This window comes from Nanorana parkeri, unplaced genomic scaffold (genome assembly GCF_000935625.1).
Source record: "Nanorana parkeri isolate BGI_ZX_2015 unplaced genomic scaffold, ASM93562v1 scaffold1082, whole genome shotgun sequence".
Taxonomy (NCBI): Eukaryota; Metazoa; Chordata; class Amphibia; order Anura; family Dicroglossidae; genus Nanorana; species Nanorana parkeri.
In genome coordinates this window covers 17008-40545 of record NW_017307350.1, presented here as the reverse complement: position 1 = coordinate 40545, position 23538 = coordinate 17008, and the positions used below count along the sequence as shown (strand labels likewise).

Here is a 23538-nt window from a genome sequence, read left to right as displayed (position 1 = left end):
CATCATAAAACAGAATATTGCAAAAGTGAAAGGGATTCTCATGGTGCTTATAACTATACACATGACTGCTAAAACAATAAAACATACTCTTGTATTAATCTACAGACATCAGCCACTGGTAACAATAACATACAAAACTCATACCAATTTAGTAACACCTCTTCAATATAAACAAGAATACTAACAGTCCAACCAAGATTTATAGTGTTAAAGTTAAACATGATGACTTACTACTAGTGTTGTGGAGATTTAGCTGGTAACACCCAGTATATTAGGATTTTTTTCCAATATGTGCTTGTATTTTCAGGGGATTTTGACACAGTACAGAGTCCCTCAACACCTATCAAAGACCTTGATGACAGAACATGTAGAAGTGCTGGGTCAAAGTCACGAGGAAGAGGCAGAAAAAATAATCCTTCACCCCCTCCTGACAGCGATTTGGAGGTAAGAACTCATTTATTAGCGCATTAGAATGTCCCTGGTGAAGCTGCAGCTAGCTGCTCTGTTTGAATAGAGGTGTGTACAAAGGCTTGTCAAGCAACCGTCCCTGATTAGTTATTTCAGGCTGTATTTGGTGTATTCGCTCTCTGGCTCAAGAATAATGGCTAGCTTATTTTTTACTTGTAAACTGTTTATTTTTATAGACTGTTGTAGCCAACATTTAGGAAATTCCAGGTTATTTTCAGCTATGAAGACTCAGAACTGGCTATTTTCCCGGGGTCTATTGAATATGGATTTACACGTGCAATTGAGTAGTTTGGTGTTAAGGTTTAAAAGCTGTTCCAAAAATGCCAAAATGACTTGAGTGTTTTCACTTGAACATGGAATATTCTTTGAAAATGGCTCAGTTATTCATGGTATGCATTCACATTTTTATAATAAACTGAATGAAGGAATTGTACTTTCCGTATACTTATTTTTAGCCTATGTTCTTTTAAATCTCCAGTAAATAAATGTTATAGTTTAAGAAAATATTGCTAGAGTTTTCAATGAATATGTATGTATTACTTGGGACGTCTCCTATAAGTAGTGATAGGAAGTTTGAATGTACTGTAGAACATCACTTAAAAGAGACTCTTTAAATGAAAGTGATAGGAAGGCTACCATTTTTTACTACTTTTTTTTAAAATGTTGGTTTTTGGCTACAGTATTTTAGTCAATAACCTGTAACAACCATGCAACCTGTGAAGACAATGCAAAATCAGAACTCATGATCTGCATATTTGTTCCAGGTCAATGACTCAGTAGAAGCCAATAAACCAGCATGATTACCAAGCAGCTAACAGAAACAGAGACCAGCAATTGCAGCCTCTATATTTCTGTCATCTTGGTTTTACTCAGTTATCTCCTTAAATTTGAATATACTAATTTTTAACATAAATATTGTCTTGGCTTTTTTTTCATTGATAATTCATTGAAACCCAAGAGAAAGTCATTTGCAGCTCAGGTTATGCAGAGGTTAGCATAAAGTGCATTGAAGCTGCATTTATTAGGTTAAGCAAAATAATTTTTTTAAAAATTAAACTCCAGACATGTAAAATACAATAAATATAATAAAATATTTTTAGATTAATGAGAAAATACACAATTCCCTTTCAAACAGAGCTAGTTAACACATATGTTATGGTGATTACATAATATAAGCCCTTTATAATTGTAGAAAAACTAAAATGCTTTAGCTTGAACACAATGGACACACTATTTAATTTCGAGTTTTCTCATACAGTTTTTAAACTATTGTCGAGCGTCAGTTTTCTTTTCATTATTTATATACAAACTTTGCTTTAAAACATTTTTTTCCAAATAATGGAGTGTTACCATATCCCTATGGGTTAGATAAAGAGACAGAAGAGCACACCAGCTTGCATTGCAGCTCAATTTGTTGATAGAGGCATCAGACTAGCTGTCTCATAAGGGATTACTTTTTTTGTTGTGATTACTTTATTTCAGGTACCCAGTTATGTTCAAGAGAAGTTTCTATTTTTTTAAATGTCCATGTACTATTGAATGTTTAAAATAAACACAGGTTTACTTAGTTTTACTCAGTAAATCGGCCCCAAAGTCAGGGGTATAGAAGAAACCAAAATGGAATCAGAATTGGGTGACCACTTTTCAGTGAAAACATACACCCCTGCTGAAAATGGTATAGCTGTTTATTGTTTTATCTATATTGTGGAGAAGGATATTGTTAATTGTAAATGCTGGTTTTAAAAAGGTCATTAATACTACAAGACAGTTAGTCCATGAAGGTACTTAGGCACCGTTGAAAATTAATAAAACGCCTTCTAGAGTCACATTTGCAGAGCTGTCTTCTTTAAAGCTAAACTCAGCATTGTAATAGGAATACATGCTATAGGTGTTTTTGATAATGCAATCAAAGCTTACTTGAAAAAAATCCCTTCTATGTAGTGAGTACTGCCTTCTCTCTGCCTATCACTTTCAACAACTTCCTGGATTCTCAGTGTGCTTTGCATCTCTTTCGCTGCTGCTTGTTGTGATGCAATCTCCATTTCTCGAGATTACATATCCTATCATGCATTGCTTCTAGCAAGCAATAATAATGTTGCATTGTTTGTGTTTCCTGTGTTCAATGTATGAGAGGGGTAAAGAATTGAATTGTAGTTTGAATAGAATGCTTTGTGAGAATGATGACACAAGGAAGTGCATATTCACCGGGCTGAGTGAAATTGTGTCAGTGCATTGAGGAAATACATCGTATGGACATCTTCAATAAGTACGTTTACAAACTTCTAGATTGATATGGTTATTAAGAGTGGTATAGAACATATGGAAATTCATTATAGAAATACATATTTAGTTTTAGTTTTTGACATAGATACCCTTTAATACATAATTAAATGTATGCAGTGTAAATTCCTGAATTTGACTTGGTATTGGCCTCTAGCAGAGTGACAGGGAGGTGAGCTCATCAGTTTGCTGCTTCTACTTTTATTGTTTATCAAAAAGGCTGGGGGTGGGGAGGAGACCTGTTAGTGTTAAGTCTTAACTACAGTCGAAACAAATTAGATCTACTGCCTTGCCACACAGGACTGTCCTGTGTGAGAGAATTGTTTAATTCTAAGCACCTGACACAAATCCTTTGCCAGGTTAAACAGCTCCCATGTATGCATTCGATCTGTTTAGCTGTTTGCCCTTAAGTTCATGTTTATTGGAAACCTTGAAGGAAAGAAGTATGCTGATCGTTGTTATGATCCATCTGTGTCCAATACCTTCTGAGTCACTAACTTGGAAAAAGTATGCAAAAAGGAACTTTCAATTCACTTGTTGTACACTTTATCCAAGTCAGTGACTCAGAAGAGATCGTTGCCAAAGGGTTAACATGACAGTCTGGCATTTTAACAAGTTGTAGCCTATATATTTCTCTAATGACAGGTTATCTTTAATTGCAGCACTAAATACTGTAAACTCATATAGCACAAATGGACTATAAATGATGTGACCTAAAACAAATTGTATAGAGCTATTTAAAAAATATAAACATTACTATTATTTGTTATTAATATTATTATTATTACTATTGTTATTATTAATAATACAAATAATACAAATATTATTATTATTATAATACATATGTTAGTCTAGATTTGTCTATTGGCCACAGACGACTATAACATATTATTCATCTATTCCAAGCAGTGATCAGTATAACAAAAGAGAACTGTGCTGTAAACGGGAGCTCAGTGCTGTATCCCATACAGCTGTATGATCTTACTGTTAATGCACTTGGAAGGGAAGGGTTGCCAAAAGGCATAATATGACTTAGTAAACACAAAAAGCATGCAGGGAGCAGTTCCACACATTATCCATTAGAGAAAGCTATCCAAAATCATGCTTTGCCTGTTTCATGAATACATAAAACACGCATATCTACTTTTGGGAATCGGAAAGAAATTCAAAATTGCAAATGAGGATTTCAGGCAATGTGCAATACAGTATACTGTATATTTAAAAGAAATGTATATCTAAGCCATGATAATAAATACAATCTGTCTATATGTCCATGCCCTATCAACAAGCAAACTTCAAAGGACCTTAGAAAACGAATTGTAGGGATGGATAAAGCTGGCAAAATCTACAAAAGTATTTATTAAGCCCTGAGTGTTCATCAATCCAAAGTAAGCCTTGTGATTACAGACTGCTTTGTTTCCTCGGGGACTAGATAGCCTACTACCACAAAGGGAAAATTAACCATTAATTGTCACACAAGGAATCCCAGAAAGTATGTTTAATAATCTGAAACAGTTTTGCTTTAAAATTCTTTAGTTTTGAAATTCTTCCATATCCTGGGCAAACCAGATGAGCAGCTATAGGTAACATTTTCCACATACTCTTACCAAATACAAGCAATTGCTTGCATGCTATAATTTTAAGCAGACTTTGTTTTTCTATGATTTTGACTTAGATGATGGTTTACAGAGAGAGGAACAGTGTAATTAACTGTATTTCTGTACTTATAATTAGCTTCTTCCTCTCCAAACTAAAATATAAAATAAAGCTGGCGATTGTAAAGCCTGATGACACAAAGTCAAAATTTGCAGTGTCTGTCACATTGTTGGGTTTGGAGAGGGTTGGACAGGCATGTGGGTTAGACAGGCAGCACATAGGGTTCCTAAAAAATGTTTTGTAGGTTCAGAAGCTTATAGTCCCTGATTTAAACAGCAGTTTGACAAGATGGACATTTAAAAAATCAACAACTGTGTTCAAGGAAAGAGAAAGATGTTACAGGTGGTGGCAAATGTAACTACTTAAAGAGATTTTATTTTACTCTAATAGTTTTTAATATATTGATAAACATATTAGCCAAATTAGTGATTAAAGCGGACCTTTACCCACGTTCTGAGGAAGGGGGCTTGACCCCGGAAACGCGTCAACGCCGCCACACCACAGTGGCACACAGGCAGATTGCAGTCTCAACTGCTGTTTCTTCCAAAACATCCACACAAGCTGTTTTATGACCCTCCATTGTGAGTACCATTGCAATTTTATCTTTGTGTCTTTTAAAATAAAAAATATTCTGCACTAGGTTGGGCGCCCTTCTGTCCTTTTTTGTGGACCTTTACCTTCACTAAAACTCCCACCAGCATTCAGCTCTGCATGCAGATATGAAATTATCATACATTAAAACAGACACTTTTTGCTTTTACTTACACTCACTGTTTTTCCACTTCTCAGTTGAGTGAGGCACTGGTGATGTAGCGCTGGCCTCACAGATGCATCCTCGGGAGAATACATTACCAGTGCCTTCCTCAGAAACTCTCATCTCCACTCCAATATCTCACATTTTTTCCCAGGAGGCAGACACAGAGCTCTAGGAAGTAAAGGGAGATGGATTTGTCTGCCCTTATCAAAATGGCCACTGTGAGAAGAATTGGGATGGAAAGACAAATAAGGAAATCAAAGAATAAAAAGCCTGCAATTATCTATAAGTATCTGTTTGTGGATTGGAATTACCATGCATTGCATAAGGTGCCTTTGTTGTAGTTTTTAAGACAAGGGTGAAGTTCCTCTTTAACATTTTTTGTTGCATTATGTCATCTACAGTGAAGATTTGTATGTATGACTAGGGCACAGTACATAAAGACTCTGGCGGCATATACCTTCTGATATGTACTCTACCTGGCATTCAAATATTCTCCTGAAAAGGGTTAAGCCATGGGCATAAAACCACAGAACGCATTAAAAGTACACATTGAATAAGCCCGCAATATAGGGAATGTTCCTCAAAAAGCAATGATAGTTCCCACAGTACTCAGAGTTGGATGTCCTAAGCAAACTCAGAATTTCAGTTTTCCTTTTGGCAGTTTGGATTCCCAAAGGGCTTTTGGAGGAAATGAACTGCTCCTAGGGGCATTTCTGCCTTATATCCTTATATATGATTTATCGAACTTCTGGTTCATAAATTTCAAAGGTTGGCACATTTTGGAAAAGTTGAGATGAACTACAGTCATATCTAGTGCTAAGCTCAATATACCCTTTCTGCCTTTTATGATTTGTGCTATGCCATCTAAACTCCCCTTTCTGCCACCTGCATGTATCAGGCTAAAGAAAACTAGTTCAGCTTATTGTGTTTCACACCAAAACATGAACCAGATATTTAAAAGAGTTTTACCACTTCAAAGTAAAACTCTTGACCAGATGAAATGTAAATCTCAGCCAACAAATGTTATACATCCTGGCATTTCAAGTGACCAAAGTGGCCAAAGAGGCACACTTGAGGTAGTTATGTGCTAAAGCAAACACTATTTTTAACACTGTGTGCCCTAAAATAGTATTTGAACCCAACAGGGTCAATGTACTGGAGAAGAAGCATTCTTAGACAGCCAGTTAACCTAAACAATAAATTATCAAGGAATGCCCATCTTCTGTAGGCTTACACTTATAAAAGGAACAACATGTTTGCTTAGCAAAGTGCACCCTTAGCACATTAAATAAGTTGAGGCTATGTTCACTTTGGGCATTCAATCATTTGCAAAGAAAATAAAAAAAGGTGTATTTTTGTTTGCAAATGAGTGGATGTTTAAATGAACAGTCTCTACCAGTTTAGTAAATTGACTAGTATAGCTTTGATAGTAGTTATCATCATGAACATGTAATATTTATCAGTGTTATGGTACTGTATGTTTTGAACATTAAAGTGACAGTAAACTCAGGAGTTACATCTTGAAAATGCATTCAAGTGCCATAACTATTAACAAAAGTGTATCTTATTTGTGTATCACTCAGCTGTTGATCCTTAAATGATCTCTGATTTCATGTTGACACTGTCCTTGCTTCTGGAGTTTGGCAGTTTTTGTTCCCCATGGTCCCTGTGTGTGTTATAAAGTAGCCCCCACTCCAAACTCACTCCCGTGATAGACTACAATCTCACGTTTAGCTTTCTTATTTGTATTGAAATTATAGTCTATCTTGGGAGCGAGCTTGGAGTGGTGGCTACTTTACAACACAGACAGGGACCATGGGGAACAAAAGTAGCCACCCTACAGAAGGAAGGACAGTGTCAGCATGAATTCCGAGATGATTTGAGGATCTAAAGCTGAGTGATACACAAATAAGATACCGTACATTTTTGTTAATAGTTAAATTACTTAAATGCATTTTTAAGATTTAACTCCTGAGTTTAGTGTCGTAAGAGTCAATTTAAGAGTTAGGTTTAGGGGTTACTTTAATTATAAACCATAGCTCCAGCAAAAATATATTTAGTGGTTTCAAGAAGTGAAACAAAGACCACACACAGCATTAAAAACTTGACTAATGCTCTAAATCTGCTCACTAGATCAAAAGGTGGGAAGGAAAAGTGCAATAAAACCTTTTAACACTAAAATTTATGGTTCTGAAACCCCTCTGCCAAAATCCAGCCATGTAACCAATTTGGTACAAAACATCAAAGCAAAAAGCATAGAGACCTTGCTGCATTCACTCGCAAAAATTGTGTTTAATGATATATTACAAACAGAGATGGCAAACGCTGTACTGTTGCATTACACTGTGATGGGTTGGTTGGCCTAAACAGTATTTCTTTGTCACTCATTTACTTAAATCTGTCTTTTTATTTTCAGAGAGTATTCGTATGGGACCTGGATGAAACGATCATCATTTTTCACTCGTTACTCACTGGAACATTTGCACAGAAGTATGGCAAGGTGAGATTATATTTTATTTTAATACGATACGAAATAAAAAAAACTATGCCTACTTGTTGATCAAACACATCGGGCTGCTTTGTAGTAGTAAAAACATTTGCTTTTACTACTGGGGCTCAGCTTTTTCCTTTCTCAGAGACCTAGTAGGAATAAGGAGGAGATTTTTCCAAAGCCATAGGATATTTCTGATAGTTGTCTCAAAAACAGATTTTCCCAAATTAAGATGGCCTGTTACTTCCTGTTCCTCTGACAACGCAAACATTTTGAATCACTTTTTGTGCCAGAACAAATGTCACCAGAACCAATAGTGAGGTTGACCCACGTAGGAACCCTCCGATTTCCTTTTACTGTGCAACGAGAAAAAGAGAATATATCTGATTAATTACTATTTGGTTAATGCAACTTTACAACTTTTCACTGTTTTGATAAATGTAATGTTATGTGCTTTTTTTTGCTGACATCCAAGATATGCATACTGCATCAAAGAGTGCATTGTACATATGACAAGAGTGCAGATGGCTACAGTTATTTCCTTAACCCCTTAACACTGGCATATATGCGGTGCCACGGAAGTGGGGCTTTCCATGAAGGTGGTATGAGTTTGTGCTTGGGGCACGTTTGATCACGTGGCCCAAATGGAAACTGAGCTGTCACCACAAGCTCCTGGTCTTGGACTAATGATCGGGAGTTGGGGAGATCGGCTCTTGATCATGTGATCACTACTTTTTAGAACCCTCCCCTATCCCTTTCTTCCCTTTCTCTGCTTTCTCACAGGTTTAGGAATATCCGATCTTTCAAATCATATCATCTGTAATAACTATGCCTTAGGTAAAATATAATACAATTAATTGAGAAATGCTTAGTCTTTGGCCAACCAATATGACACACCTCGGTGATACCAGTTAAGAATCATGAGTTGAAGTGAATGTTTTCCCTCCTTGCAGCAACAGAACATTGACATTTTGTTTTGGGGGACCAACCTGAATCGTCTCTTCTTTTGAAATATCATTATATGCTGACTGGTAGACATGTGGTGTTATCGGCTGCAATGTTATCTTGATCTGATTCTATACTCTAAAGCGTATGTTAAGCCAGAAACTCATTGTCCAATTTTGGATACAATAAGGAAGAATTAGAACTTCCTGTCAACATGTCCTGCTGACAACAGTTTTAATAGACAGGAAAAGAGGAAAAATCTGCAACAGCAACACAATACAAAAATATTAAGCTGACATGGGTTGTAGCCTTCCCAACTCTACTAAAAAAAATACAGTGTTTTGCCTTAGTTGCCGTTGACTGCGCATACCCTTTAAGATTACAAAATGTGTACAAAAGAAGTGAACTTCTCTTTTTTATAGTTTTCTTTTTTTTTTCTCTATTAAATGTATTTCCTTTTTCAAAAATGGCTTTTTACTTGGAGCTACCTCTGAGTCCTACAAGCGTTTCTTCTACTTTCCATTGGGACATTCGTGTGCCAAAAGAAAGGCAAGCTAAATGGTATGCAAAAAGTGGTGTGCATTTTCCACCAGCCAGCTTGTTAGGTCTTCCAATGTAGTTGTATGAAAGCACTACCACTTTACAGTCTTATTAGGTGACTGGGGTCTAAGTAAATCTGCTTCTGCCCTAGGCATTTTTTTTCAACTGTGACCATTGAATTTATAAATTCAATATGTTCATCAGCTTTGGCAATCACACCTAATTTTTCCATGCTCATTTGCAAGCCTTTCTTAAATGTTATTGCTGCCCTGTGGGGAACATGCGTGGTTTGGCTAACTGTTTTATCTACCTAGAATTAGTGTTCTCTGGGAAATTGTTTTAGTCCCTGAAAGTTATCCCTGTGCCTATTAGAAAAAAACAGCTGTTGACATCATATGACTGTGAAAAACCTCTACAGGCATCGCAAACTTGATTTGTTTTTTAATCTAGGACAGCTCTGAGCTCCATCACTAAGTTATCCATGGTGTTTCTGGTCTACAGCTGAAACTTTTATTTTTGTGCTCTTGTAGGAACAACTGCACACACAACTTACATCCAATTGCTCTCTATGTAGGTACAAGGGCACAAAGTGTTTTTACATCTAATTGTTTTCCACCAATTCATAAAACCTATGTTTGGTAGAAAGGATTGATTCTGAAGACTTTTTTAGGTGCTTGGCTTTGCCACTAATGCTCTTAAGCCAGAGGTGGACAAATTATTATGAAATCCAGAACCTCACAATGTATCTACCAGCTGTGTTTTTTAGGGATCATTGGCTACCTGGCTCCTGGGATTTGTCCAACCCTATCTTAAACCACACACATACACATGCCTCCACAATAAAAACGATCATATTCCAGACCCTAATATGCTCAGCTGACAGATTCTGTGAGCACAGCAGTGTGTTTAGCTCTATGGGAGTCTCACTGACTCGAAATGATCAATAATCATGCTCCCAAGGGCATTTTGTGTGTGTCTTTATTGCTAGAGCCTCTTGCAGTTCAGAATAGAAATAGCTATTGCATTTGGACCGACAGTCTTTAAATTTAAATGTAAATCCTAATCAGTCACTTAATTTTCTTTTTAAATTTATTTTAAGTTGGTACTGTATTTAAACTGGTGTTTAATATTGATCTATCTATCTATCTATCTATCTATCTATCTATCTATCTATCTATCGATATAGATATGTTCCTAATTTTACAAACTAACATTTAATGCAAGACAAGGGATTCTCGTGGCTCTATGGGTAGCAAAAGAGACATCACAGCATTGGCTGCCTGCCTTGTAGCTCCCCTTTGTCTGACTGAAACTTAAGACTGAAAAGTAGGATAAGGCCTGAGTCATCTTCTACAAAATCTGTGTTTAAATGGGTTGAGTTTGGGAGCCTGTAAACAATGCCCCTTTTTCATCGGGCTGTAAACGGGACCTAATGTTTAATCTCTAGTCTCACAAGAGAATTCAAAATGTATGCATGTTAAAAAAAAAATCGTTTTCACCATGTTTAGTACATTTTGTATAAAACCACATTAAAAGAAAAAAAAGTTCAGTGCTGTTTGGAAACACCCTTAATACCCTGCATTCTCTTGTGGCTTGGACATTGTTGCAGTAATTGTTACCCTTTTGCTTTGCAGCTGTGGACATTATACTAGGGCAGTTATTTCAATGAAAACACCTACTCTGTTATTATTTTTGAGGAAACATATGGTTAATATAAGGAAAAAAAAGAAAAATATTATTTACTGTAAAGAATGCTATTATCAAAATTGTATTGCCATTTGCTATAACAAAATTATATTTCAGAATCAACTAAAGAGTTGAACATATAACGAAAATGAAAGAACTCAAATAAAATGCACTCTTCTTTGATAATTATGTCAATTTGCATTGTTTCCAATTGTACTATATTGCTTTATTCAGTATTTTTGAAGGTTGTTTTAGATGAAAGTAACAAAGCTTTTATACTATCTGACACCATGTTCTGTAATGAACTGAATATAGCTTATAGCAGCCACAAAGACTTGTCAGTATATCTATAGATGTGGGTCCTGGTAAGCCCTGGTTAGCCAGGATAAGAGGAAACACTGTATTTTGAATATAACCCCTACATTTTCTGTGTAGTACAAGATCACAGGGGACTATCCTAAATCCACTGTAGGAAGACCGTCCTTATGGTAACCCCCCAATGACACACCCACTACTTCCTTCACACCACCCTTGACATTAGACCCCTTGATGGCCAACCTGTCCCACATGTTCAAGGTAGATTCCGAATAATGATATCGTTGTTATAGTAACTTGAAAGGCTATTGGCAGCGTAGTTTATTTTATTTTCTCTGCTCCTACTCCGTGGCGCACCAAGCGTATCTCTTCTTTTCCTTTTCTGTTGAGGATGTTCAATATTAAACATTGAGTACTATTTTTTAGTTTAGTTGTTCGAACTGTTACTATGGATCCATACTAATGATGGAGAGGATTGCCTTGTATAATGCCTCCTCACTGCGTGACAAACATGCTTTTGTTCATATGATTGTATGGGGCACGTATACCTTTATTGTTATCACATCGCTCCTCTTGTAACTCTTTATTCATCTTGTATTGCATCCTTTGAAATACTAATAAAAATTACATGCTTAAAAAAAAAAAAAGATCACAGGGGATAGCACAGTCTCCAGCAACTGTCCATTTACTAGTTTGGAGAAAGGGAAAGAGAGATAGGAAGAGCAGGAAGTAGAGGAATGGCTTGTCTTGCTGTGCCTGTGTGTTTGTGGAGACTCCCACAGCTTACTAGGACCCTGCAAGGGAAAGGTGCCACCCTAAAACAGGATATCAGGGCCAGTGCTGAGGGGAGCAGCTGATAGATAAAATAGGTTAAAACCCCCTTGACTTTATTATCACTTTAAAGTTTGTGAATTGATAAGAAAATGATTGTGAAGTAAAATAACAATTGCAGATAAAATAACTCATGCAAGTTAGTGAATTGTCACCTAGAGCCACCAGTTCACGTTCCCCCTTTTTAAAACATTTAATGATCTGTGAGAAAATAGAATATTATATTACAATCATTGGATAGCTAACAAATTCTCAGGGCCAGTAAGACAATTATACTATGTGGCCCATGATGTTTAAATGAGACATATTGGGAGAGTAAAATGTTCTCTTCTCAATACTTAGACTGCAGGTATCACATGAGAGCTCTATTGATCGAAAGCTTAGCAATTTCCAAACTGCTGATCGCTCAGCTCACGGTCTTCTCCCTGCAGACAGTGGTGACTGTCAGTCACTGCTTCCTGCAGGGTTTTTCCCCCTTCTCTCTCTCTGTTCCTCCAGCGTTCATTGGAGGGACAAACAGGGGAGGGGCAGGCACAGATGTCTCTGGCTCTAGAGAGGCAGAGGCAGCTGTCAATCAGGCCGCAGGGTGGATCTTAAAGGCCGTGACACACTGCACTCGAAGCAGCGCGAAGCGGGGGCGCGCTGCCTTTGCGAGCAGTGTGTCATGTAATTTTCTGCTCGGCACCTCAGCTTGCGAGAGCTCGCGGAGCTGAGCGTGCCGAGATGAACAATTTCAACTTCAGCCAATCGGCTCGCGCGTATAAACCAGCGCGTCGCGATGCGACAGCTGGCAGGTTGTTACGGGCGAGCCGGTTGGCTGAAGGTGCTCTCAATCATCTGACTGCACTCAGCTCACACACTGCACGCAAAGCTCCGTGCCGCATAGCTTTGCTTCGCTCTGCACGACTTCGCATGCAGTGTGTCACGGCCTTAACAGTATTGTCGGGATCTTTCCCGGGTGCAGCGTTGCTTTGCTGATCAGTATATAGCGGGTAGTTGCCCGCTATATGCTGAGTTTGGGTCATAGGAGGACATTAATAAATGTGGTCCTCTGACCCAAAAGAGAACTATAGGCAAAAATGGTTTGGCCACAGTTCTCTTTTAATGTTTACAGAATCATCTGTCTATAAACTGTGTGCAGCAAAACACTGGGCTCTTTACTTTTTAAGGTGAAGTGAAAATAGTGTTTTAACCCAGCAAAGCCTATTGAACATGTGATTTTACTGTTACGTCTGTACCCATAAGTCGCAATCTGTTTTATTTATATTTCAATGTTAGTGTGCTGATAACCCTGCTAGAAAAATCCTGGCAGCATTTGACAAACGTTACAAATGATACTTTATCCGGTGACATCTATGCTATGATGGAATGCCTGGAAGCACTGCTCTTGGCATGGTTAATGTGGTATGTTCCTGGAATGATGGCCATCAGTGCTCTAGGGACACTCCTCCAGGAGGCTTGCAGCACTCTGGCACCTGCTGTTGTTGCTTACTTCCCCTTTGTATAATTTAACCCTTACCTTCTTTACTGTGTGCTTTGTTTCAATTAATGGAGTTGACAAAAGTTTAAAGAGCTTGAAAATTAAATTTCTCTGGCTTATGCATATAGTAACCAACGTATCAGATGCAAACATTTATAACAAACCTTTTTTTTTTCAGATACTGGGCTCAATTCACAAAGAGTTAAATATCACGTGATGTTTTGAGGTAAAATAACTCTAACTTAAGAGTTATTTAACTCTTAAGTTCACAATTATCTAATGATTATGTAATCTAATGAGTTATTTGCCGATTAAGATATTTCTTTAAAACATGTGGTACTTATCTCATCATTTAGGCCTTATCATTTCAACTTTTTTCTTTTTTTGATCATTTCTATTGAAAACAAAGGCACAAGGGTGCAGTCAATTGCACCTATAACATTAAAAACTAGCCAAGGCATAAACAATGCTTTTTATTTGGTTCTATTCCTGCCTTGAGAATGGCATTCTTCTCTGTATCTTCCTTCGGATGAACTTACCAATGTGTTCTCGAATAATTCCATTGCTTCAAATTGGTGGTTATGGCCACGTCCACACTGTCAGAGGCTGACAGGCTGCAAATACCAACTGACCCAGCTATGTGCTAATTACCTTACTTTTTTTTTTTTTTTTTTTTCTTTTTTTTTTTTTTTTTTGTAAATTGACTTTAAGGTTTGCATGCAATATTTTCTAATTTTGTTAGTTTTTGTGTTATTTATTACACACTCGTTAATTTATTTTTTATGAATTGACCCTTTTCTTATCACATGTGAGATTTCACTGAAAAATATCACATGACCTTATTACCTCATGCGATAATATTTTGTGAATTGAACCCACTGTTGCTTATTATTTGCTGCTACCTTTTCCAACCAGAAAACCATACATCATGTTCCCTTCTGAAACTGGTTTTGCTTTGTTACTAAGAGGTTTAGCTCTCTGACTTTTAGCCCTCATTCACACTAGAAACGGCCAGCACGTACAGCTCTGTGCTGCGTGGATGGCCGCATTGGGCAGTTCCCGGGAAGGACAGGTGCTGCTTGTGATTAGTACGCAGCCCCAGTCCTTCTCTATGGGAGTATACGACCGTACGCCGCCCTACGCTCACCTCAATTGCAGGTCCGTACGAGTGCGTGTTTCCTGGCTCGGACGCAGACAGGATCCATCCTGTCAGCGTACGAGTACACTCACCCGCACGGACGTGCTGGGCGGGTGGGCGTAGGATGGCGTATGGCCGCGTAGTCCCATAGAGTAGGACAGGGGCTGCGTACTAATCACACATAGCACCTGCACTTCCCGGGAGATGCCCGATACGGCTGTGTACACAGCACGGAGCTATACGTGCTGGCCGTTTCTAGTGTGAATAAGGGGTAAGGCTAAGCTTCACCCTCTCACTAACCCCCTCCCCAGTGAAGGTGCCTCTAGTGGCCAGTGAGGCACTCTAAATAGACAGTGAGAGGCTTGAGTTGGCCATACACTGGTAGATTTTCATACAATTGTTCATGCAAAAAAATCTCCTCAAAGCAGACGATCATGCCATTGAAACTTGTAGAATGTCGTTCAAAATTTAGTTTGGTTTTAAGAAGAACTCCGGGTAAAGATTTTCTTAACCACCACACTGCAAATTGCAAAGTTATACTCACCCGAAACTTGGAAATGGCCGGCTGTGACAGTGCTCCTTCCTGCCTGTCTCCTCCTACACTGTAGTGATGATATGTCCCTTGGCCTCCTCCCATCCTATAAACTGTGTATTGAACGTGATGACTCACTGGACCTTAGACCGCTGAGTATAACTTTGTTATGTTTTAACCTAGCGAGCACTTAACCTTTGCAGTGCGGAGGTAGCCTCACTGCAAGGGTTAAGTAGATTTTTACCCGGAGTTCTGCTTTTCCAATCAATTTTACAAATGAATAGAATTTATTAAAGGTAAAACCACGTGCACTGTTAGAATTTGATTAGTTCGAGAACATTTTTTCCTTCTGCGGCCTCGATTTATTTTGTCGTTACAGTCAAAACCACTTGACCCCATTAACTATTAGAAAATCGAAGGAACCCTCCAAAAACAAATATTTTGAATTAAATTCCAAGAAATCAGCAGTAACACAGGATCACAAAGGTCGGCAAAAGAGACTTCTCAAACTAATAAAGATAATAGCAGGTGCTGTGTGGTGCCTGTTGTTTGGCAAGATTTTAACTATGAATAACTTAATGATGCAAGAGCTTGCATTTAAGGGAAAAAATAAGATCTTAATCCTTTTTAAGTCTTTTAGGAAATAAAATAAAAGTTAAAATGGAAAATAAAATAAGCTAGGAAAATTCCAAGATTATATGTCATACCAGAGTGCATGTGGAAAGCTAAAACTATCCTGAACTAGGGATGTTATTCGCACCATAGCCTGCTTTTTTCTTGTTGGGTCATCCTGTGATTGAGATATTATTTATGTTTAATTTTCTACATCATACCAAACAAATAAAAGGTAAACATATTCCCTTAAACTGACTCAAACTCTTCTCTTCTTAAGGCAATAATTACATAGGGGTCTATTCACTAAGCTGCCGTAGGCAGCCAAGTGACTAATTGACCCCAAGCAAAGTGAGCCGAACTCTGTTAGGCTATTCACTCCAGGCTGGTATGGCTGATTCCAGCCGTATATCGGCTGAAATCAGCCGCACAACGGGTGGCTTCGGGTCGGCTGAACATGCTAAGCATGTTTGGCCGACCCGAAGTGCAGAAGGAGTTCGACTCAGCCGATCCAAAATCTGGATCAGCTAAGCCGAACCTCCGGCAGGCTACTCGCTGCTGTTCGGTCTATTCTCATAGATGCCGAACAGCAGTGAGTAAATAGCCAAATGCCGATCAGCTGCTGTTCTGCTCAGTCCCTCTGTGGAACCGAGCAGAATAGAAAAATTGTTAAAAAAGAACACACCATAGGAATGCATAGCTAGATTCCTATTGGCTATTTCAATTAGCAATTGCCAATAGCAAACTAGCTATTGCACCCGCCCTCTGCTGCTGTCAATCACCAGAGAGGGACCTGATGGAGAACTGCAGGTCCCCCCTCTGCTGATTGAAAGCAGCTGTGGGCGGGTGCCATAGCTAGTTTGCTATTGGCAATTGCTAATTGAAATAGCCAATAGGAATCTAGCTATGCATTCCTATGGTGATATCTTTTTTTTTTCTGACGGCAGCCAACGGCTCTGATGTCAGAAGAAAAAAAAACCAGAGCAGGGAAAGGTTTACTGGGAGAAAGTGTTTCTCTCCCGGGCAGCCGGGAGCCTATTAGACTCCCAGAGCGTCCGGGGGAGGAATGACAGATGGCGTTCCTGGTTACTAGGTAACCAGGAACGACATCTGCCATTACACACAAAGAACACGGAAAGGCCGCTGTGATATCATAGTGGCCCGGCCGGGTTCTCAGTGTGTAATGACAGCATCCCTAATTACATGGTAACCAGGGATGCTGATCTCTCTGAAAGTGGCCGGAGCCAGCCGTGAGATGGCGGCTGGCTCCGCTCAGGTGTCAGAAGCAGGCTGTCGGCCGGCCGTTCGGCCAGCTTCGGCTTTCACCTCGGCTCAGTCGAGGTGAAGCATATGCCTTCAGCTTGATTGAGCCGCTGAGCTGACTTCGGAAGCTGTACGGGCTATAGTGAATAGCCAGTACAGCCGCCCTTCGGTTATACTGCACCGAAGGGGTCCTGGGGCCGAAGCTAGCCGAAGGATCAGCCGAAGCTACGGCTAGATCCTTCGGCAACTTAGTGAATAAACCCCAAGTGTAGATTATTAACGATAAAGTGACAATATAACTGGAAATTAAATACCCTTATGATATTAGTGATATTTATGAAAGTGGCTATATAGCAAAGTCAAACCAATGCACAATCTGTATGACAATTAGGGCTCTTTGGGAACTATAAAGTTATCTTATTTACTGTGCAGTACTGTTGATTCATAATCAGCAAAATTATGTTTAATATTTCAATATCATGTTATCATACTGTTATTTTATATAGGCCAAAGATGAATGAATTGATTTGCACAAACTGAAAATGTAGCCTGATCAATTCAAGCTATAGGGTTTGCCAGAGAACCAGATTCACTCTGTGATTTGAAAAGCAGTCCAAAGGACTACTTTCCTTCCATGAAGATCCTTGTTCAGGAACCTACGGTGGCAACACTCTCTCCCTGTCTCCCAGTTGTGCTCTTGTGTTGCCAACCTGTCATAAGGGCCTGCGATGGAGACAAGTGACTGTTATAGCACACAGTACACAGGCATTGGCCACTGTTTTCACAATTAGCAGCTTTACCAACTTTAGAATTGCCATACACCCATCTCTGGAGTGCATGTGGTAACGGGAGGACGCTAGTTTGTGTCCTCCCGTTACCCTAAGGAGAGCTATGGGGAAAAACACTGACCGCATAGTTCTCCTTTAAGGTTTACAACTACTTTAAGTTCCTGGCCATGAAGCAGCTTCACAAGGAAAATGGAGGAGGACATTTTCCTTGATTTTCTCATCTCTAACAACTCAAATTAAATTAAAACCTATTTACAGTGGCATTGACCTAATCCAATTGACTTGCTTTGCATACAGTATAGAATGTACACTCCATAGTTGACAATTCCCACAAAATTTGGAGGGATGGCTTTTGGCCAGGTATAAAAACACATGCTGTGGCATATTGCTAGGGTGACCAAATACAATTGTTTATAACTACAACCACTAGTGTCCATTTTTTTAATTAATTCCCCTGCAAATGGATGGTGGTATATTCATGGCTATGACAAGTAGTTTCTGTATTTATTATTTTCTTTCAAATCTTTTTATGTTAATCAACAAAGTGTAAAATGTAGTGTACAATGTAGTTTTGTTCTAACAGAGATCACATTAAAGTTGAACAAAGGGGAATGAAAAAACTACCCTTGCAGTTATTAAATGCTTATTCTTGCCTAGGATCCCGGTAAAAACCACTTATGTTACCCTTGCCCCCCCCCCAGCAGCTGATGATATCCTTTTCCCACTGCCGCTCTGGGTTGTGGGTGTACACATAATATCCTTACTTACAATGCAGGACTTTTGGTAGCTGTGACCACCGGACAGAGCACAGAACAGAAGAGGTTTCAGGAGACCAGTCACCTTCATTTCCACAGAGTTCACCTTTAAACTATTTTACACTACATATAATAGTGTATACCAAGTACTTTCCTTATACTATAATTTTTCAGCATAGCATTATCCTGAAGGAAAAAGGAAATAAAAAACAAATAAATGTGACAAAAGAAATAGAGAAAACTATCATTGAAGTGTAACTCCACTTCTGCTGAGAGGAAAAAAATGCAATGTGGGGAATTTATCAAAACTGGAGCAGGCCCCACCCCCTTCCGCCTCCACAAAACCATGTGTATCCAGCAGTTATCTCTTGGTTCATTGCTGACTATATGCCTATCACTCTGTGAGCATTTTAGCCTTATGCCCGTCATACCCGCTAAAATGTCTGATTTGGTGGGACATTCTCTGCCTCAACGTTTTTCCTCCTCCTCTCATGATATGGGATAAGCTCTTCTTGGCCCCCTCTATTTCTTTTGGGTAGTTTTCCACCAATAAGGGGCTCTGGTAGCAGGTTAGTGCCAAATCATGGCTTAAGATTAATATGCCCACCTCCATCACTCTATAGCTACTGCTGTTACTAACATAAAAAGGTAATGACATGTTATCACAACACTTATCCCTGCAGATGAATTTGTTGGGCCCTGCATAGAATCAGGACATGAGATTGCACTGACCCAGGAAGATTAAGAACCCATAATGCATAATCTGTGTTTTTCAGCAATACACATGTATTTACTCATTGGCCAATTTCTTCTACTGGAGCATGGATAGTGGGCATTCCCCCTGGTTTGAAAATCTTCTGGCCAGGGCAATACATTCTGCAGACCTGGATACAGTTTGGCTGATAATAAGCATTGTGATAGAAGCTCTTGCTCTACTTACTATACAATTAATTGTGTTTCGGTGTTTAAGGTTATTAGACTTAGACAACTCCATGTAAATATCACTGGTGGGTGGATGACACAACTGTGGTTTTGTTTGTTGATAGTTTCTAGATCAGCATTCAAGGGCATAAGTTAAAGGAGAAATAAATAGAAGAAAAAGTGAAATAACACCCCTCCTTCTTTACTGCTTTACATTTCAATATTTTACTTTAGATCTACTTTACCTTGGAGCTTTTTATATGGTGTACATTTGTTACTTGCTCTGCATTACCAGATATATTACTGTGTGATGGAAGCAGCTGTTGAGGGTATACTCACGTATATATTATGTATGGCTGTGATCCAAGATTAAAAATTACCTTATGAATTACTGTATGTAACATTTACATGAACATTGAATATTTTAAACATAGATTTTATACTGTGAAAATTAGTGCTTGCCATCTATAAGGCATTAATACAAATGTAAAGAAAGGGGGGATTGACTGTGATGACACCAATATATGTATATGTTTCTACATTTAGCTATCTAATGTAGTGATAGCTATCAACTCTGGTATGTGACCTATCACAACTCTTCACTGATAATTGTTTTTCCAGATGGAGAAGAAATGTGTCATTCAGGCTTGCTGTTATTTCACATCTATTTCTGTGTCTGTATGTACATAACTAACCTATCTATATATAAATATAGGCAGTTATATAAACATAGATCATAATGGAAGGTAAGAGGTCTGATGGTCTGTCCTCAAATAACCAAATTCTTGGGAGCTACTGTGCTTTTAGGCCCGATGTACCTTATGATACAATGTTAGATAGATAGATAGATAGATAGATAGATAGATAGATTTTTTTGCTAAGAGAAGTGATGTGGCAGTCACATTCCTCATTCCTTTTAGATTGCTAAACTTCAACAAATAGAGTATAGATTACAGTCATCACTGAACCTTACAATGGGGCACTAATTTTCTGCAGGCCGACTCTCTTCTGATATCTGGAATACATGTGTAGGTTAGTCCTGCAAATCCTTAACCTTTACCTAGTTCATTTTGTAACATTTATATTGCCTAACTCCCATGGTGGCAGGTATATATTTGTTTTCATGCTTTGTTGAAATAGTCAAAGGCTACATTGTTGCAGTATGGTATCTAAAGTCAAATAGAACTGTTCTTATCGTGTAACTCTGCCAATACACTTGGGAAATGTTGGCAATACACGGGCAGCTGTGACCATGAACAAGCAATTGTGAAAATACCTAGCTGATTGTGGCATTCTATACACAGCTGTGACAATACATAGACATTTCTGCTACTACATGCGGTGGATAATCCATGCTCTTTTTTGACAACTCATACCTCTTTTTAAAACCATACTCCTAGGCAAACCACATTTTCTAGCTGTTGCCACATGATACTCTTTATTCTGACTAATTTTTTGTGCCCTTAACGAAAGGTGGTGACTTTGTTACTTCAAAGGAAAATCAGGCACATTGCTTAAATTGTGTCAAGCCATCATTGTAATAAGGTTGGAGGAACATAATACAAGAACATTAGTCATATTGCCAGCAATACTAACAGTACTACTGCTAAGCTGTTGTTGCTGAATAATGTGCAATGTTAAGGCAATGGAAAAATAATGCATTGCTTAGTATAGTGTAAGGAAAATTTCATCAAAGTGTGCTCCTTTGATTTCACAATAGCACATACTTTTTTAAGAGACAGAGCTACATGCAGGATATAGTATTACATAGCGACCAATTAAGATAGCTTTCATTTTTTTTAAGTTTTTGATAAAAGCAGGCACAACTAGTGTATAATTGTCCTTTGCATTATCGTTTTAAATAATTAGCATTACACGAGTATCCTGTAATTATAACAGATGTTTAGCTTTAGCCCTGTAATAAATGAATAGTTATGTTTACTTCGAAAAGTCTAAAACATTGAGCTTTTTCTTGTACATAAACTTTTATGTCTCTATTACAACCTCAATGTTAAAAAATGTTAACTCCAGGGAAAAGTATTTTTGAACCCTTGAGGTGGGGCTACCCTCAGGCTTTTTGAAGGCTGTGTGTGACTATTGATGCACACAGCTACAGCGCAGGTGCATCCACGCTCAGATATCTCCTCAGCACCTGGCTAGCTGAAGGAGGCACCCTCAACAAAAGGGGGAGGGGAGTGATTTAGGGAACATCTGGAGAACATTCAGGATGTAATGGAACCCCGCCATCTGCGCATGTGCAACCTGCACGTTCCCGCACTGCTCTGGAACGCGCCATCCCGCGCATGCGCAGAAGCAGTAGCCTACCAGCACGAAAATCCGCCATAGCGGCGCACAGGAAATGACATCACTGGCCCTATATAAACCCAGCAGCAGTACCACCATGTTGCTGGTTTATCGTCAGCTAATCCTTGTTCCAGTTTTTATGATATCTTGCTTGATCCTTGAGACCCGGACTTCCTCGACAAACCTTGAATTCTGCCTGCCTTGACCACGGAACTGTTATTTGACCATTCTTCTGCCTGACCCCTTTTGTACTGGAATTGCCCGGTTGGAACCTGACCTCGGCTCGTCTCATTGGACTATGGCTTGCACGATGCTCAACACCACTGGCACTCCTGCCACTTGTTGTCCTGCTGGGCTCTGTTCCCATCCTCAGAGTCTCCCAGGACACAAGGTGCAAGGGAAGCCTCCTCTCACATCCGGTCTCCCAGAAGGTACGTAACACAGGAACAGCAATTTAAAGGCAAAGAACAGAAAAAATCATGTAAGTGTGGGCTTTCTCTTTATAAATAAGTAAAAAAAATGAAAGGTTTAATATGACTTTAATAGATTTTTTTCCATAGAGTTCTTATTTCAATATAGTACTTTCTTATTAGGGTAGTGATACACAGGGGCATTGCACGATTTGCAAAGGAAATAGTTATCTAGTAGGTATTAATTTGGACCACTTTTCCCCCCCAATTCACTAATAACTCCAAGCAATATTTATGAATGTTGGGGTCTACTCTGCTAAATTTCCAGTCATTTCCATTATTCCCTCTTCTTAAATAGTATTATTATTTCTAGCAGTACTATTTAAAGTTTTTTTGTTCCACGTGTATCTGATAAAGGTGGTAATGTAACACAGTAATTACTTGTCATATTAGTAATAGAATATGTGACTGCCAACAGTTCTCAGAATCTGTGGTGTTCCGTAAACTTCTCCGCAAACCGAAAAAAACATACAACCAGGCAGATCACCTGCCTGCTAAAATAGAGGAACTTCATAATTTGTCTGTGAAGGTTCTCATTCATCCAGGTCATGGTATATCTGTAAACAATAAGTCAAGGCAACTGGGCTTGCTGTATTTTTCTTAAGGACAAAAAATCTGGTTGGATGGCCAGTGAAACGTCTTCAAGAAAAATACAGCAAGTCCAGTTGCCTTGACTTATTTTTTTACAGATAAGCTTCATCATTTGCCCAGTGTTTTTTAACAAAATGGCAATTTCAGGTGCTTAAACCTTTTGTGCCCAAATCATCAGTTTGGTCAAATATAAGCTGTTTTAGTTAATTTTTTTTGTTTGACAATTACAATATTAAACAGAGGTTCTGCCAGGTTCAGGCTGCAGTAGCATCTGCCATTGAAAGGCCTTCGGCCTAGATGTCTCCTTTAGCCGCACCTGCAACTAACAGCTCTTTATAATGTTCTAGCCAGTTCATGTTAGCACTTGACTGTAGCATAGTCCTCTATTTTTTGTTGCCATACTTATTGTAGTTGATCATGACTCAGGGCTGTTATATAGGATTGAGAACAAATCCTTTCTCAGTGGGTAATTTAGTACAATTACATTTTGTTGATGACACAGTATACATGCATGAAGTCTGTTATCATCTGTTAAGTTTATATGATGCATTCATTTTCTCTTATTAACAGTTTATTTACCCGTTTTGATACTTATCGTTTGGTGGCATGTGTTACCTAAGGTTTTATATATAACTAAGGCTTACATTTTTCATTTTTGTGGGCAGCAGAATAAAATTCTGACATTTAAAATACAATTGTTTCTAATTTACTTTTT

At 38.5% G+C, this 23538-nt stretch overlaps 1 protein-coding gene across 1 annotated transcript in view; it reads left to right on the top strand.

The window, feature by feature from the left end:
- EYA4 (EYA transcriptional coactivator and phosphatase 4) overlaps window positions 1-23538 on the top strand; it is a 77718-nt gene that overhangs the window by 45777 nt on the left and 8403 nt on the right. Inside the window, exons 9-10 of the mRNA XM_018567680.1 lie at window positions 308-444; window positions 7578-7661. Coding sequence (XP_018423182.1) covers window positions 308-444; window positions 7578-7661 — 221 coding nt within the window. The remainder of the gene's footprint in view (window positions 1-307; window positions 445-7577; window positions 7662-23538) is intronic.